At 46.1% G+C, this 19,024-nt stretch overlaps 1 protein-coding gene across 1 annotated transcript in view; it reads right to left on the bottom strand.

Annotated features, from left to right (window-relative positions):
• The window catches only part of AHR (aryl hydrocarbon receptor), a 194,260-nt gene extending 182,387 nt beyond the window's left edge, over positions 1-11,873 (bottom strand). The window contains exon 1 of the mRNA XM_077491272.1: positions 11,499-11,873. Coding sequence (XP_077347398.1) covers positions 11,499-11,554 — 56 coding nt within the window. The 5' untranslated portion in view covers positions 11,555-11,873. The remainder of the gene's footprint in view (positions 1-11,498) is intronic.
• Positions 11,874-19,024: the final 7,151 nt, after the last annotated feature.

Below are 19,024 nucleotides of genomic sequence, written 5' to 3' on the forward strand. Positions count from 1 at the left end.
AATTGCAAAAGAAAAATGACACATAAGAAACAGGCAAGGAGAAAACCTCATATGATAACCACCAGAGCTAAAAAGCAAGTCACAGGTAGCGACATTCCAGGTGTGCAATATGCTAAACAGAACAAATCAAAACAAATAATAGCTGCTTTTATGGGCAAAAAGTAAAAAAAAAAAAAAAAAGTTCTACTAAGAACACTTTCACAGAGAAGCTACATCGAGTACCCATAAATTTGAGTTAGAGTATTTTGATGGTGCAAACAGGCTCTCCCCTACCTTGGAATGAAACTCACCACAAACGTATCTACCCTATATAAGGCTAATTACACCCCTCTTCTCTCTTCCACGACAGAAGATTTAAAGAATTGGCAGAACCATGGTCTTTCTTGGATGGGTAGAATAGGTACTGTTAAAATGATGACTCTTCCCAGAATTTTTATTTTAGGTCCCTACCAATTTCAGTTCCCGCAACATTTTTTAAACAACTCCAATCACAACTTTTCAAATTTATCTGGGAGTCAGGGGGCTTGCAGAGTAGCTCGATCTTCCTTGTATGTCTCAAAGGGGTAGGGTGGATTAGGGGTACAACACTTTTTGCGCTATTATAGAGCGGCCCAGCTGGTACAACTCTACTATATTTACTCTACAACCCATCGCCCTGAGTGGGTTAACTTAGAGGCACAGGCGAGTTCTCCTCTCCCCATAGACCTCCTAATGTGGCTACCTGCTAAAGAACATAGAGCCATTCTGAGACCTTCTCTTTCTCACTCATTGGGAATCTGGGATTGGATGTGCAAAGTATACCCTCTAAGGTCACCACATACTCCAGCGGCTCTCATCTTTGGAAACCCGCACTTTCCCCCAGGAAAACAGCCACAACAGTTTGCGTGGTGGATCAATAAATGTTTGTACAAGATATCTATGAAATGTGCTCATAGAGGCATCAGAAAACCCTCTTACTTCACAGACACGTTAGAAATGCCTCCGACAGAGAAGTTTCGACTCTCCCAAATTATCCATTATTTAGAATCGCTCTGTCGAGACCAGGGGGACATTACCACTAGAACATTTTATGAAAATAAATGCCTCAGAGGGCCTGGGACACGGGGTAGTATTTCGGAGTTGTACGTTTTGCTAACAGACCAGGGCTCTAAACTTTCCTACCAATTAGCTTGGCAGGCGGACCTGGGGGAGACGATTGATGACGTTTGGTCCAAGTGGTCGACCATGGTGCACAGGGGAATTTTGAATACCTCAATGGTAGAGGCAAATTACAAGGTATTGTCGTGATGGTACCTGGTTCCGACATGGATAACCAAGATCCACTCAGATGACTCGCCTCTCTGTTTCAGGGGGTGTGGTCAAGAGAGCACAATGTTTCACACCTGGTGGACATGTACAAAAGTCAAGAGATTCTGGATAAAAAAAAAATTTAACTTGGTTTATTCGGTGACTGGAGTGAACATACTTAAAAATGTCAAGACAGCTTTATTTTCCGACTTTTCGAGTGAACTGGCCAAACATCTCAGATCCCTCATCTTTTTTATCCTCTTGGCAGCTAAGATTACCATAGCGCGAGCATGGAAAACCCCTCTGATAAATTTGGTACTAGCAAACAAAATTTCCTGGATCATGATAAATGAAAAATTAATTAGTATTCTTCGTGACCAGCAAAACCGATTTGAAAAGATTTGGAACCCTTGGATTAAATATCTTCAGTCACCATGAGGGGCGGTCTATAGCCTGGAGCGTGGGGATCGTTCGCACATTCTCTCTTCCTTTCTCCTCCCTCTTATTTTTCTCCTCTTCATATAAATCCTTACTTTTTCCCCATAGCTGGGCTCCCACATGTTTGATAGTGGGCTCTACAGAATATTCAACCCAGCATACAATTAATACCAAGGCTTTCTGTTATAACTCCAACCTGAGAAATCCGATTCCACCACACGACAGTCCCTTTACAGGGAATTTCACTGTTTCATCTTTCCCCCTCCACTGTTATTTGTTTTTCAAGGTTTTCCTGGGTTACACTAGGATGGCCTTGACCTGATATAAAGGTTATTAATACTATCGCTGGGTGTACAGTGAGCATGTACAATTATATAATGTTCCTTTCGTACTAATCTGAGACCCACTATTGTAACACTAATGTTGACATAAAACTTGCATCAATGTGAACCCTTGTCATTTGACAAAAATTTGTTTTCAATAAAAAAAATCATTGAAACAAATTTGAGTTAGTAGTAGTGCAAGGGTCTCCAAACTTTAGAAAACAAAGGGCCAGTTTAATGACTTTCAAACTTAAGGGGGGGGGCTGGACTATGGCCAGTGGGAGTAGAAAATGCGCTGGCATCGGTGGTTGTGAATAATGCCACAGGCTTGGTGGTCAGTGGGATTCAAAAAAGGAAATTATTGGTGTCAGTGGGAGGAATAGTACCCCATTACTGGAAGGAATGGTGCATAGTATCAGTGGAAGGAATAGTGCCCTCAAGGGCCATAAAAAGGGTAGCAAAGGGTCACACCTGGCCCAGACCCCTGGAGTACAACATGAGCACAGGAAATAAGAGTAGTGTGGAGAAGACAATATTCTACAGCTTAATATATTTTTACCTTTTGGGTCCATGCACAGTGGGCTTAGAAAAACACCAGTTCTTTTGTCAGAAAACAAAATGCTCCTATAGAGCATTTTTTTTTAAACCATTTAGGAGTTTTAATTATATATATATTTATTGTGGAGGGTCAGCCTGGGGCAGGGTTAAGAGGGGGTTAATTGAAGAAGGCAGGTACTTCCCCTTCAGACCTGCTTATGGTCAGGTGTGCTGAAAGTGCCAGTGTGGAGCTGTTGAGTAGGAGTGAGACGCTGTGTGGAAACGTCCATTGCTGGATGGTGTACCTGCTGGGTGAGCTTAAACCACAAAAAGACTGTAGCCCTGTTTGGAGCCATGAACGGTTACCCCTAAGCCTGTGGACTGATGAACTGTACCTATGTGCACATCCGTGTGATAAGACAAGTCTGTCTGGTCTTATGTTTTTTTTGCTGAATAAAAGACACTTATTTTACTGGACTGCCTCTGAGCCAGCTCTTCACCCCTCTGATCCCCTAATAAATATATATTTATATTATCTCAATCATACACACCAGTATCTCATAAGAGTACACCCCCCTCGCATTTGTGTAAATATTATATCTTTTCATGTGACAACACTGAATAAATTACACTTTTTGCTACAATGTAAAAGTAGTGAGCTTATATAAGAGTCCATTCACACAGGCGCAACTTTGGATCCAACTTCAAGTCGACCCAAGTCACCCCTAGTCGCCTCAAGTCGCGCTACATGAAATAAAAAAAATGTAAAATAATAAAATCAATGTAAGGGAATGGATCCATCTTAATGCACACTACTGCAGTCCGACTTCAGAAAAGGTTCCTGTACTACTTCAATCCGACTTGTACCCATAGAATTCAATGGAAGTCGCCTCCAAGTCAGATCTCCATCTATATTGAAGCGACTTTACAGAAAAAGTTGCCTCTCTAATAATAAAAACCAGCATGGGTTCCCCTCCAGGGGCAAACCAGGCCCTTAGGTCTGGTATGGATTTTAAGAGGAGCCCATACGCCGAAAAAAACGGCACAGTACACAGGTCTTTAAAGTAATTAGGCAGCTCCGGGGGTCTTGTACCCCATACTCATTCACATAGGGTGGGGGGCCCCTTTATTAAAGGGGGCTCCCGGATTCCAATAAGCCCCCCGCCCGCAGACCCCGACAACCAATGGTCAGGGTTGTCAGGAGGATGCCCTTGTCCTCATCAACATGGGGACAAAGTGCTTTGGGGTGGGGGGCCCGCAGGGCGCCCCCTTCCCCAAAGCACCCCTCCATCTTGAGAGCATGCGGCCTGGTACGGTTCAGGAGGGAGGGGGCGCTCACTCATCTCCACCCCCTTTCCTGACCAGCCGGACTGCGTGCTCGGATAGGGGTCTGGTATGGATTTTGGGGAGACCCCCCCCACACCATTTTTTCATCATAGGGGGTTCCCCTTAAAATCCATACCAGACCTAAGGGCCTGGTATGCTCTTAGAGGGGAATCCATGCCGTTTTTTTTTTATTTAAAATATCTGATTACTCTGTGATTGGCCACAGCAAAAGTCACGTGGCCTGGGGGGGGGGGGGGGGGGCAACTTGAAGTTGTGTTGTAAGTCGCCCTGTGATTCATACGCAAGTCATGTCCAAGTTGCCTCCCAAAGTCATGCTGGAAGTCCTGTTGCAGCACCGTGGTGTAGTGGTTAGCACTTTCACCTAGCAGCAATAGGGTCGCTGGTTCAAATCTTGACCACGACACCATCTGCCTGGAGTTTGCATGTTCTTCCTGTGTCTGCGTGGGTTTCCTCCCACACTCCAAAGACATGCTGGTAGGTTAATTAGACTTTTTCTTAAAAATAAATAAAAATAAAATTGGCCTTAATATGTGTATGTTTAATGTTGTATATGTTTGTAAGCGTGTCAGGACCTTACGGGGTAAAGGACCACGCAAAGCCACAGATGGACTCGGGTGGCAAGAAAGGGCCCTGAGGCAATTCAGTTCGCATAGGTAGCGCTATACAAGTCACTCACTAGCCCCTGTGTGACAGTGTAAATTTTACATGTTAAAAATGTTACCACTAACCAGTCTTTTTCTTCCACTATCATCATCCGAATTGAATCAGTGTTGATCTTTTGTACTGTGATAACAATTGGTTGCGTTAGGTGGTGCGAGTGTTGTGTAGATCAAACACCATGTTTAGTTTTAACATGTTATGCCAACAATGTTATTTTTAATCATGTTTAATATATTTTCAGATTTTTCTATTTAAAATTACGGTGTGCCTCTAAAGTTCATGTTTTTTGCTCTTATCAATATTCTCAGTAATGGCTGTGTGTCGAGTTATTTTGAGGTGACAGCAAATTTACACTGTTATACAAGCTGCACACTCACTACTTTACATTGTAGCAAAGTGTTATTTCTTCAGTGTTGTCACATGAAGAGATAAAATAAAATATTTACAAAAATGTGAGGGGTGTACCATAGCATTTGTGAGATTGTTTACACACACACACGAGAAAAAGTATTTGCCCCCTTCCTGATTTATTTATTTATTTTTTTTGCATAATTCTCACACTTAAATGATTCAGATCAAACACATTTTAATATTACACAAAGATAACCCCAGTAAATCCAAGATGCAGTTTTTAAAATGTAATTTATTAAAGAGGAAGTAAACCCTGATGAGTTTACTTCCTCTTTCATTCCCTGTAAAGGCAAAGCATAATGGACTACTATGCATCGCATAGTAGTCCATTATGTGTCACTTACCTGACACAGGAGCCAGCGAAGTCACTGCTGTCCCCTGTAGTTCCGAGCATCCATCTTCTTGGTGGGTCTCTGTGGGTCTCGCTGCTCCGGCGCTGTGATTCGCCGGAGCAGCGATGACATCACTCCCGCACATGCGCACGGGAGCCGAGACTTGCGGCATTGCCGTCATCGATGATGCCCCGCTCAGTGCGCCTGCGCGCCGCTGTCTACGGCGCATGCGCCGTAGATAGCGGTGCCCGTCTTCTGGCAAATATCTCCTAAACCATATAGGTTTGGAGACATTTCTTGGACCTACAGGTAAGCCTTAATCTAGGCTTACCTGTAGGTCAAAGTGGTTTGTAAGGGTTTACAACCACTTTAAGGGAAAAAAAGCTGTTCAAACCTGCCTGCTCCTGCGTGAAAAAGTAATTGCCCCCTCCGATGCTGAATCATGAATGAACTGTGATTAACCACATTTTTTTGGCATTTTTAAATTTCATTTGCCACACCCAGGCCTGATTACTGCCAGACCTGCTGAATCAAGAAATCACATAAAATAAAAGCTGTCTGACAAAGTGAAGCATGCCAACAGATCACAAAATGCCACACATCATTGCAGAATCTAAAAAAAATTCAAGAACAGATTAGAAACAAAGTAATGTACATGTACCGGTCTAGGATTGGGTTTCAAAGCCATTTCTAAAGGTGAATCCCGGGGAGAGCCATTATCCACAAATAAAGATAACTTGGAACAGTGGTGAACATTCCCAGGAGTAGACCGCCTACAAAAATTACTTCAAGAACATGACGATGACTTATCCAGGAGGTCATAATAGAACCCTGAAGAACTGCAGGCCTCACTTGGCTTAGGTATGATCGGTGTTCATGAGTCAATAAGAAAGAGACTGGGCAAAAATGGTACAAATGGGAGAGTTCCATGGCCAACGCCACTGCTGACCAAAAAGAAAACAAAGGCTCATGTCACATTCACATTTATAAGGTTTATCCCCAAGACTTTTAGGCAAATATTCTGTGAACTGATGAGACAAAAAAGTAACTTTTTGGAAGATGTGCGTCCCGTTACATTTGGCATAAAACTAATAGAGCATTTCATAACAAGATTATGCCAACAGTCAGATGTTGGTGGTAACATGATGGTCTGGGGCTGCTTTGCAGTTTCAGGACTTACCATAATTGATGGAATCATGAATTCTGAGTGCTTCCAGAAAATCCTAAAGGAGAATGTCCGGCCATCAGTTCCTGACCTCACGCCCAAGCGTGCTTGAGTTATGCCGCTGGACAATGATCCGAAACACAAAAGCAGGTCCACCTCCAAATGGTTCAAAGGAAAAATATATGTTTTGGAGTGGCCTAGTCAAATCCTGGACTTAAATTCAATTGAGATGCTGTATTATGACCTTACACAGGTTGTTCAAGCTGGAAAACCCTCCAAAGAAGAGTGGGCCAAAATTGCTCCACAGTAATGTGAAAGACTCATTACCAGTTATTGCAAACGCTTGACTGCAGTTGTTGCCAAGGGTGACACAACCAGTTATTAGGTTTAGGGTCAAATAATTTTTCACATAAAGCCAGGCAGGTTTGGGCAGCTTTTTTGCCTTAATAAAATAAACCATCATTTAAAAACTACATTTTGTATTTGCTCGGGTTATCTTTGTATAATAATAAAAATGTGTTTGATGATCTGAGTCCTTTAAAAAAGGAGAAGTCCAGGCTGGGCTTCTCCTCTGGGTCACAGGAGTGCAATTCGTTTTGCACTCCTGTGACCCGTTTTCAGCGGAGAGCGGTCTGAAGTCCGCTGACATCACTGCTATCCGTCGAGGCAGCGCGTCATCCCAACTTCCCAAGTCTGGATCCGCTAGCTGCCTTGACCGATGGCAGTATTAGCGAGCCGCTGAGACAGCTGCCCCGTGCCCCTCCACAGCTCACTACTTTGTAAGTCTCAAAAAATAAAATAAATAAATATCATCAAGAAGAGGGCAAATACTTTTTCACATTATATATCAAACAGTGGATGCAAGGAGGTGACAACAATATATGATACATTGCACATCTACAACTAATTTATTAGTCTCAAAAAAATTAAGATATTAGAAAAAAATAAAAATAAATAGCTGCCACAAAGTCATCTGTGTAGTCCTTGACTAAAGGAGTCAACGCCTCTATCAAGTATGGCAGACAAGGATGTAGCAGTGAAAAGGGCTGACCACATGAGATAGACAAAACAGATAATATCTGGGTCTGCAGTTTCAAAACACTCAGGGAAAAAAAAAAAAAAAAAAAAAGTGAAAAAAAAATGCTGTGGTTGACTGAACCACCAGAATTCAAATAGGAGAGAAAATGAAGGTATGATGTGCCCTGGTAGTAGCACTTGTGAGAAGGAAAAATTAATCTACAAACAATAAGGGGTGGAGCAGCCCGACCAAAACACAAAGTGTTCTAAACTGTCAAGTACTTCTATAGTTTAACACAATACATTTAGAATAAGCTTCTATTGGAGGATAAGCAAACATGGCTCCCATCGCTGAATTCCTATTACGTATTTACAGCACGAGAGCAATCTGTTTCTGGCCATGTTAACGATTCGTATATCCATACAGTAATGCCTTATTTCCTTCCTAAATTAAGGGGCACTTGTAACGTATATGACCACTCACTCCATGTTATTTCCACTAGAGTACAGCTCGTAAACATTAACCCTTCACCATCTCCCGAGCTTGCAAAGTATTGCTCAAGATCTATTATATAACAAAATGGTTCACCGCAATACTGCATACGCAGGAGGATCCTTCAGCTCAGAATAGACATATGAAACACAAAAAAAATAATAATAAAAATAACCGGGTTCTTTTTTCTGAAATTGCCAGATCCAATATCTGAACCAATTTAGAAAGACACAAACCTACTATATAAGGTTGATTTCTACAATTAAACATAATCGAATTATCCTTGTTATATACGCACAGCATTAGAATGGAGATCCAAGAGTCACCATAAAGATCTGACATCTGTATACAGATCCAAAACTTGTGGGAATCTTAATTATGGCTACTAAAATAAGGGTCTATAATAATAATAAAAAAAATAAAATTAAAAATAAAAATTAAAAAGTATGTATTTCTTATGAAGAAGGTTCCCAACTGCAAAACAAAAAAAACTTTTACTTTGATAGGCAAAGCAAGGATTAGGGGGTGAAACATTATATATATATATATATATATATATATATATATATATATATATATATATATATATATATATATATATATATATATATATATATAAAAAAATGTGGAAACGCTACAGCAAATACCAGCGAGTATTGTTCATCTCTAGCTGTAAGGAGACTTGCTCTAAGTAGTTCTAACTTCATGCCACCAGAGTGAATCACATCTTGAAGCAGCAAAGCTGTAGGCAAGTCATTATGATAGTAGTCGGTGTCCTAGCTGTCAGTGCTATGTGACAGGCTCAGGTCAGAGACACATGCTCCCCACCCATCAGACCATGACCACACATCAACACACAAAGAAACCATTTTCACTGTCACTGTACATGACAAACTTTATTTCCACCAACAGTTCAGGGTGAGCCAATAGTATGTAAAATAAGGACCTAATCTATCTAATCCATTTGTATGCAGGCCTGAGTACATCTAATGGAGATCATACAGAACTGTCTCAAAATCACTGAACTAAAAGAAAAAAATTATTAATTTACTATGATTGGGGGGGGGGGGGGGGGTTGAGTAGAACCTCCCCCTTCTTATGAGGATGTTCTCTCTCTAATTATCACCGGCAATGCAAGTTATGGGGAATGAAACATCTGGAGAGGCCACCAGAACAGGAAGAGAGGAGAAATCTTCCAATGTTCCAGGAACTACTAAAAGGGAAACTGTCCCTCACATCTTGCTGAATCCACAGCACAGGAGATGAATGGAAATCTCCTCAAAAGAAACTCAGAGGATAACATTTTTTTTTTTTTTTTTTTTTTTAATTACATCGGTTTTAACCCCTGCCTACTCTATATAGTCTAAAAGTCTAGCCATCTATATAATGTACTTTAAAGCAGATTTCCACTTTTTCACCCTCTTTATTTTGGTTATATGTTCCCATTCACACAGCACAACAAGAGAAAAAAAAATATGATTTTTTTTTTTTTTTTTTAAGCAAGTTAAAAAGTAAGCAATCAGACTTGGCTCCCCCTTCTATGTAATGTGATGAGGGGGCTGGAAAGGTGTAATATATATATTTATTTATTTTTTCTAACTCCATTAAATGTAAACAAGAGTGGAAACTTTGGGAAGAGTTCTATCTATATTTTTATTTTTTTTAACCCGGTCTGTGCTGGCAGGTCTCTAGCTGTGCACACTGTATATTCTAACAATAGGGTTAAAGATCCTCCTTAGTCCATTGTAGAATAAATTAACTTTTAGAAAACAAAATCTCCCTAAAGTGTGCCCCCTGATTGCACTCGTCTAGAAAAGCGAGCCCACTGCCCATAGAGCCTGGAGTATAAACCTGCCCCAAAAGGGACAACTAGAATGCAAGAAATATGTTTCTATCACTTTTGTTGGCATTCTGCGTGAATGGGAACACAGAACACCCATATATATAGTTGAGGGGGGGTTCTCTAATTTGACTAATATAGTCAACATTTTGTGTTTTTATTGTGCACAACTGCTGCCATCTCTTACCCCAAATACAAAAAATGCTGCAAATTTGCAGAAAAAAATATTTAAATCTGGGAGGCTGCAATGTAGGAGGGGCCCCTGGTGTCACCTGGGAGGCTGCAATGTATTAGGGGCCCCTGGTGTCACCTGGGAGGCTGCAATGTATGAGGGGCCCCTGGTGTCACCTGGGAGGCTGCAATGTATGAGGGGCCCCTGGTGTCACCTGGGAGGCTGCAATGTATGAGGGGCCCCTGGTGTCACCTGGGAGGCTGCAATGTATGAGGGGCCCCTGGTGTCACCTGGGAGGCTGCAATGTATGAGGGGCCCCTGGTGTCACCTGTGAGAATTCTATGCAGAAGGGGCCCCTGGTGTCACCTGGGAGGCTGTAATGTAGGAGGGCCCCTGGTGTCACCTGGGAGGCTGTAATGTAGGAGGGCCCCCCGGTGTCACCTGGGAGGCTGCAATGTATGAGAGGCCCCTGGTGTCACCTGGGAGGATTCTATGCAGAAGGGGCCCCTGGTGTCACCTGTGATTCTGCAATGTACGAGGGGCCCGTAGTGTCACCTGTGATTCTGCAATGTGCGAGGGGCCCCTGGTGTCACCTGGGAGGATTCTATGCAGAAGGGGCCCCTGGTGTCACCTGTTAGGCTGACATGTATGAGGGGCCCCTGGCAGGCTGGTATGTGGAGGTGTCCCCTGTGGGGCCCCTGGTGTCACCTGTGAGGCTGCCATGTATGGGGGGCCCCTGGCAGGCTGGTATTTGGAGGTGTCCCCTGTGGGGCCCCTGGTGTCACCTGTGATTCTGCCATGTATGAGGGGCCCCTGGCAGGCTGGTATGTGGAGGTGTCCCCTGGTGTCACCTGTAAGGCTGTCATATATGAGGGGCCCCTGGCAGGCTGGTATGTGGAGGTGTCCCCTGTGGGGCCCCTGGTGTCACCTGTGAGGCTGTCATATATGAGGGGCGCCTGGCAGGCTGGTATGTGGAGGTGTCCCCTGGTGCCTGTGAGGCTGTCATATATGAGGGGCCCCTGGCAGGCTGGTATGTGGAGGTGTCCCCTGGTGTCACCTGTAAGGCTGTCATATATGAGGGGCCCCTGGCAGGCTGGTATGTGGAGGTGTCCCCTGTGGGGCCCCTGGTGTCACCTGTGAGGCTGTCATATATGAGGGGCGCCTGGCAGGCTGGTATGTGGAGGTGTCCCCTGGTGCCTGTGAGGCTGTCATATATGAGGGGCCCCTGGCAGGCTGGTATGTGGAGGGGTCCCCTGGTGTCATCTGTGATTCTGCCATGTATGAGGGGCCCCTGGCAGACTGGTATGTGGAGGTGTCCCCTGGTGTCACCTGTGATTCTGTAATATATGAGAGCCCCTGGCAGGCTGGTATGTGGAGGTGTCCCCTGTGAGGCTGTCATATATGAGGGGCCCCTGGCAGGCTGGTATGTGGAGGTGTCCCCTGTGGGGCCCCTGTGAGGGAAGGTCGGTGACTTACGCCTTCTGGACGGGTTTTCTCCTCTTCCTGCTGGCATACATGATGTTGCTGTTCATCTTCTCCTCCAGCTTAGGAAAACCTCCTAAATATTTAATATCTTTCCTCCTCCTCGCCTTCCAGGCCAACAACGCTTTTAAAGCAAAAAAGCAATAATCCGTATAGGAGCGGTGAGCGGGGAAGGTCGGGCTCCGGTCAGTAGATGGGGGGCGGCGGGCTTCTATCGGAGTGTAGCGGAGGTGGGGGTGTGGAGAGGCGCCGTGTCTGTGGTGGTGGCATTAGATACGAGTCCTGCCCAGCGCTCCTCTATCCCCCTGCCTCAACTCTTCTTCACTAGTGCAAGTTCAACCACCGACTCACTCCGAGAGTGCAGTGCGCAGGCGCGGCCCACACTTCCCGGCTCCACCCACCACTGTGATACGCATGTGCGGATGGCCCCCTGTCACTGGTAATTGCGGGGGACGTAAAAATGTTCGGCGCCTGCGCAGAGAGGTGTGCGCGCTCCCATTTTGTGTTGTGTGGGAGTGTATAGATGAGGGAGGAAGGGAGTGGAGGTCGGTGTGTGTGCGGTGTATGATACACCGGGACACGGATATTCCGTGATCACAAGACATTGCTGTGACTGTACTATGGCTCTATGAGTTCCAGCTGATATCACATACGGATCGTACTGTGCTCCCCTCCCCCCAGATGGAGGATATTGGAGATTTCACAAGTCGGTCATTAGTTCCCCTCTGTAGTCCTCACAATTCCCTCATGTCCTCAGCTGTCCTCCTAATCTGGGTCACCTAACCTCCTCATTCCTCCTCCTCCGACATGGTGGTAGATCATCCTCCCAGGTCAGCCCAGTCATTTCATCACTGGAGTCATTGGGTGGTCCAGCCTGTCATCCCTACCCCTCAGCTTCACATAGATCCCAACTGTCCCTCCACATTTGTCCCTCATTTTGGTCGGATCTGTATAATTTGTATCTTTCAAAAAGTATTGCCCTGTGCTAAACCTTTCATCCAATTCTACATTGCTGCAGTTGTACATTTCAAAACCAGTATAAAGGAATGATAGTAAAAAAAAAAAAAAAACACCTGTGGGTTAACAAATATTGATTTTTTTTACGTATAATTCTCCTTTAAGGGGGTGTGACAGGGGGCGTGTTCTATGCCTACATACATTTGCTAATAGGTGTCCCTCATTCCCATCTCAAAAAGTTGGGAGGTATGGCTTCACCCATCCCATCCATCCGACTCGTCTATCCGCTTCCTCCGACAAATCCATCTGCTTCATCTGACCCATCCATCCGCTTCACCCAACTCATCCATCCGACCCATTTATATGCTTCCCCCGACTCATCCATCCGCTTCATCTGACCCATGCATCCCCTTCACCTGTCTCATCCATCCGACCCATCCATCTGCTTTGCCCAACTCATCCATCCCCTTCACCTGTCCCATCCATCCGCTTCACCCATCCGACCCATCTATATGCTTCCTCCGACTCATTCATCCGCTTCATCTGACCCATCTATCCCCTTCACCTGTCTCATCCATCCGACCCATCCATCCGCTTCACCCATCCGACCCATTTATATGCTTCCTCCGACTCATCCATCCGCTTCATCTGACCCATCCATCCCCTTCACCTGTCTCATCCATCCAACCCATCCATCTGCTTCACCAGTCTCCTCCATCTGACCCATCCATCGACTTCACCCGACCCATCCATCCGCTGCACCCGACTCATCCATCCGCTTCACCCATCTCATCTATCCACTTCATCTGACCCATCCATCCCTATCACCTGTCTCATCCATCCACTTCACCCATCCGACCCATCTATATGCTTCCTCCGACTCATCTATCCGCTTCATCTGACCCATCCATCCCCTTCACCTGTCTCATCCATCCGACCCATCCATTTGCTTCACCCTTCTCATCCATCCCCTTCATCCGTCTCATCCATCTGACCCATCCATCCACTTCACCTGACCCATCCGTCCGCTGCACCTGACTCATCCATCCGCTTCACCCATCTCATCTATCCACTTCATCTGACCCATCCATCCCCTTCACCTGTCTCATCCACCCGACCCATCCATCTGCTTCACCCGTCTCATCCATCCACTTCTCCCAACTCATCCTTCCCCTTAACCCATCTCATCCATCTGACCCATCCATCCGCTTCACTCGGCCCATCCATCCACTTTACCCAACTCATCCATCCACTTCCCCCATCTAATCTATCCACTTCATCTGACCCATCCATCCTCTTCACCCGACTCATCCATCCACTTCACCCGTCTCATTCATCCGCTTCACCCGACTCATCCATCCACTTCACCCGTCTCATTCATACGCTTCACCCGACTCATCCATCTGCTTCACCCGTCTCATCCATCTGCTTTACCCATCTCACCCATCTGCTTCACCCGTCTCATCCATCTGCTTCACCCGTCTTATCCATCTGCTTCACCCATCTCATCCATCCACTTCACCTTCACCCCAATCAATACCCTCACCCCACATCCCCAATCATCACCTTCACCCCACGTCCCCAATTATCACCTTCTCCCCACGTCCTTAATCATTAGCTTCTACCCACGTCACCCATCATCATCTTCACCCCACGTCCCCAATCATCACCTTCACCCCACGTCCCCAATCATCACCTTCACCCCACATCCCCAATTATCACCTTCTCCCCACGTCCCCAATCATCACCTTCACCCCACGTCCCCAATTATCACCTTCTCCCCACGTCCCTAATCATCACCTTATACCCACGTCACCCATCATCATCTTCACCCCACGTCCCCAATCATCACCTTCACCCCACGTCCCCAATTATCACCTTCTCCCCACGTCCCCAATCATCACCTTCACCCCACGTCCCCAATCATCACCTTCACCCCACATCCCCAATTATCACCTCCCCACGTCCCCAATCATCACCTTCACCCCACGTCCCCAATTATCACCTCCCCACGTCCCCAATCATCATCTTCTCCCCACATCACCCATCATCATCTTCTCCCCAGGTCCCCAATCATCACCCTCACCCCAAGTCCACAATCATCACCTTCTCCCCACGTCCCCAATCATCACCTTCTCCCCACGTCTCCAATCATCACCTTCTCCCCACGTCACCCATCATTATCTTCACCCCACGTCCCCAATCATCACCTTCTCCTCACGTCCCCAATCATCACCTTCTCCCCACGTCACCCATCATCATCTTCACCCCACGTCCCCAATCATCACCTTTACCCCACGTCCCCAATCATCACCTTCACCCCACGCCCCCCTTCACCCCACATCCCCAATCATCACCTTCACCCCACGTCCCCAATCATCTTCATCTCACATCCCCAATCATCACTTTCACCCCACGTCCCCAATCATCACCTTTACCCCACGTCCCCAATCATCACCTTCACCCCATGTCCCCAATCATCACCTCCACCCCACGTCCCCAATCATCACCCTCACCCCATGTCCCCAATCATCACCTCCACCCCACGTCCCCAATCATCACCTTCACCCCACGTCCCCAATCATCACCTTCACCCCACATCCCCAATCATCACCTTCACCCCACGTCCCCAATTATCACCTTCACCCCACATCCCCAATAACCACCTTCATCCAACACTCCCGATCATCACCTTCACCCTAATGTGATGGACTCACTCGGGACAGGATTTTTGAGGGGAGTGAGCCTATTGCCAACACTTTGGCAGGTGACTCATAATCCATAACATCCTCCGATGAAAAGTCAAATAAATCCATACATTCTGTGATCTGTGGCTGGAAAGATGAGCTGCCTGCTCCATCTCCCGTACCCTAAATCCGGCTGTTAGGCAGACGCATTAATCCATCCAAGATCATCCCATGCAGAAACATTCTTGTCATGGCCAATCAACACTTGCTATATGCGCCATAAGACCTCCGCGTACATAACTGCGGGTGGAGATGGGCAAAGCACACTGTTACTCTGCCACATTGCTGACTCTTCAGCTGGGAGTTCAGAACTCTCAGCTAGTACTTCTGGATAGTCCCAGGCAAAGGGAGCCCAGACCTGCTACTGAACAGAATGTAGCAGCCATATGTAGGCAATCTCCAGCTTCCATTCCTGATTGACTAGAAACTACAAATCTTCCAGTGCCCATAGAACTTCCGAGACATTCCAAGATTTTCTCCAAATCACTCCCAAAGTTAGGATCCTCAGACAGCCTCTCTAATAACAGCCCCAGGCCGTCATAGCAAAAAGCCTTCTGTTGGGGTGTTGTCCATTGGCTATGGGAACACATGGGCTACATACCACCGGAGGGCTCTGTAGCTGTTGTCCAACCACATCTCCACCTGGACCAGCCTGCTTAACTCAGCTTTCCATTCCTTATGCGGTTGTTTTCCCCAAAACACCATTTGCACTTTGTACTGCGACCAGTACCTTCCTGGAAGGAGGAGAGATTTTTTTTCCCTGGTGTCGCTGCTCACAGGCTAGTGCTTCCTTCCAGAGTTCCCAGCAGACAGAATCATACCATCCTAGCAGGACCTGCTTAGACACTGGTCCCCTGTGCTGTATTAGCATCTCTCGCAACCTCCTTCCAACCTCTTCTTCCATGGCGCATGGTATCTGTACCTCTCCTCTCCTGCTCTCTGGACCTTGGATCCTGGTTGAGGTTTGGATGTCCCAGACTGCAGAAAGCATCCCACTGCTGCCACCAATGTAACAGAACCAGTACCACACTCAGTGCTTCTGTCATATACCGCTTCCTCCAGTCTATACATAGATATCAGATATTATAGCCTCCTACTGCAACCAAGAACTAAGCAGGACTCGTTTGGCTGCAAAGTTGTAACTTATTTTATTTGAACAAACTTACAAAAAATATATACACCACAGGTGAACATCTCCCTACTGATCATATAACCCTAACAATACAAACTGTACACAGGAATATAATTACAACTGACACATACTATAAACATTACGTCAATTAGCCACCTGGATGACTCGGAAGTCTCATTCCAGGTCAGACTTGCTGACTTCAAGCTCACTAAAAACAATATACATTATTACAAGTACAAATACAACCCACAATGGTTTTCCAGTAGATAGACAATAAGTGAGTTAATTAGCACAATTAACAATGGAGGAAAGACCCTTAGGAGGCACACTAGACCTACTTGCAATAAACACATTATAGCAGGAAACCCCAGACAGGTGGCTTGCTGATGACGTGAACATCAGCTATGAGTCCCAAGCTGGCAGAGACCATGGCCTCCTTAATAATGTCCTTTTGCATTACATAACAGAACAAATTCCTAAATGCTTGTAGCTACCTCAAATGCCAGGGCCCTTAGTCAGTAGGCTAGAGGCTAGCATTCAGCCCCCACCAAAAGTCCCTGTCCCTGGTGAGTCTATCACATTTCTCCATCAAAAGTCAACTAATAAGGTCCCAGACCTCCGCCTGGTCTGGGCATGCGTTAGTCGGGAAAAGTGAATTCACTTAGTCCGCATGATCTCCATTTCTGGCTGCAAGGAATAGTTGTCATCAGTAGGTGTGGAGCAGATGTCATTGACTCTGTCCAGCTACCAGCGCTTCAGCTGGGTGGTTTATAACATTCCAGGGGTCGGTCTGCTGCTGGGGAGTGGGGCCAACTGCCCCAGCTCCCTGAAGCTGGGGAGGCACTGTAGGTGCTAGACAGAGGCCAGCTGTGTTCTTCCATGTTTCCGGTGCTGGGCAGAGGTTGGTAGCACTCTGCCCTGTTGCCAGAACTTCTGGGGACTCCACATCATCCGCTCCAGCTAACAGTTGGGGAGGGAGGCTGGCTTCCTCCACTTCCAAACTGTGGATCTGGTGCTGTGGAGGATGACCTCCTCTCCCAAACAGTGTAGCTGCCATTAGGGAGACGAGCTGGCTGCTTAATCCCCTGTTCCCTCATCTGGCTGTTGGGGTGACATTTCTCTGCCACTCTCTCCCAGGTGCACGGATCCTGGTTGGGGAGGGAAGACAATTTCCTCCACTCTGAATGTTGGGGAGGGAGAACGACAACCTCCTCTCCCTTCTCCCCCTTTATCTGCATCTGCTGCTGGGAAGTGACCGTCTCCTTCTGACCCTAGGCCTCCGGAGCTGCCACATATCACTGGCCCGCTGCTCTGGGGTTGGAATGTACTTGCCCTAGTGTATACAAGCGACCTTGAGGGCTCCAATCCAGAGCCCCACCCAAATCTGCTGCTTGAGCTCCAGGTATTTATCCGCAGACACAGTCCTGGAGTATGCTGATAGAACAAACTGCTTCAACCCTGGGAACTCTGATGCCAGTTTCATATGTCGGTTTGGATGTCACAGCATGAGGAAGCATCACACTGTTTGCCACCAATGTAACAGAATGTGTCCCACACTCCACTTGAATGCTTCTGTCAATATACTGCTTCCTCCAGCCTGAACATAGATATCAGATATTATAGCTGCCTACTGCAACCAAGAACTAGGCATGACTCGTTTGGCTGAAAAGCTGGAACTCTTTATTGGAAAGAGAGCTCACACAAAATATATACACCACAGGAGGACATCCCTCTCCTGATCATATTACTTTAACTGTACACAGCACAGTATAAACTGTACACAGGAATATAATTGCAACAACCGAGACATATCATAAACATGTTAATTAGACACCTGGGTGACTCATAAGTCTCATTCCAGGTCAGACTTGCCGACTTCAAGCTCACAAAAAACAATATATATTTTTACAACTATAAACACAAAACACCTTTAGACAATAGTAGGAGACCTCCAGTAACAGACTGTCAGGCTCCTACATGGAACAGAGGCCAATGTGACCAGCTCTTTTAGTGAGCATATATAGTTCAGAATCAACAAACCAGGAATAGTCTTCATTTATTTCTTGAGGGATATTGTTGATAAATATTACTGTCCTATCTGAAGTAATCCAAACCACATTCTCAGTGTCCGTTAATTAGTTGTCCGTTATTGACTCGGTCCCCCTGTGCCCCTAATAGACACAGGGTTACTCACACATAAGAGGGGCATGGGGAGCCAAGACAGGTTTCCCAACCTCTTTAAAGTAAGCTGGATTCCATGAGCCCCCCCAACCAAAGTGACTCCCGTCACTTCCCAATCATCACCTTCACCCAACTTCCCCAATCATCACCTTCACCCAACTTCGTCAATCATCACCTTCACCCCACACCTCCAACCATCACCTTCACCCAACATCCCCAATTATCACCTTCACCCCACATTCCCTATCATCGCCTTCACCCCACATCCCCAATCATCACCTTCACCCCACATTCCAAATCATAATCTTCACCCAACATCCCCAATCATCACCTTCACCCCACATCCCAAATCATAATCTTCACCCAACATCCCCAATCATCACCTTCACCCAACATCCCCAATCATCACCTTCACCCAACATCTCCAGTCATCCCTTTCACCCCACATCCCCAATCATCACCTTCACCCCATATCCCCAGTCATCACCTTCACTCAACATCCC

The sequence above is a fragment of the Lithobates pipiens genome, unplaced genomic scaffold (assembly GCF_037356315.1).
Source record: "Lithobates pipiens isolate NorthernLeopardFrog02 unplaced genomic scaffold, aLitPip1_a1.2 Scaffold_19, whole genome shotgun sequence".
Classification (NCBI taxonomy): Eukaryota; Metazoa; Chordata; class Amphibia; order Anura; family Ranidae; genus Lithobates; species Lithobates pipiens.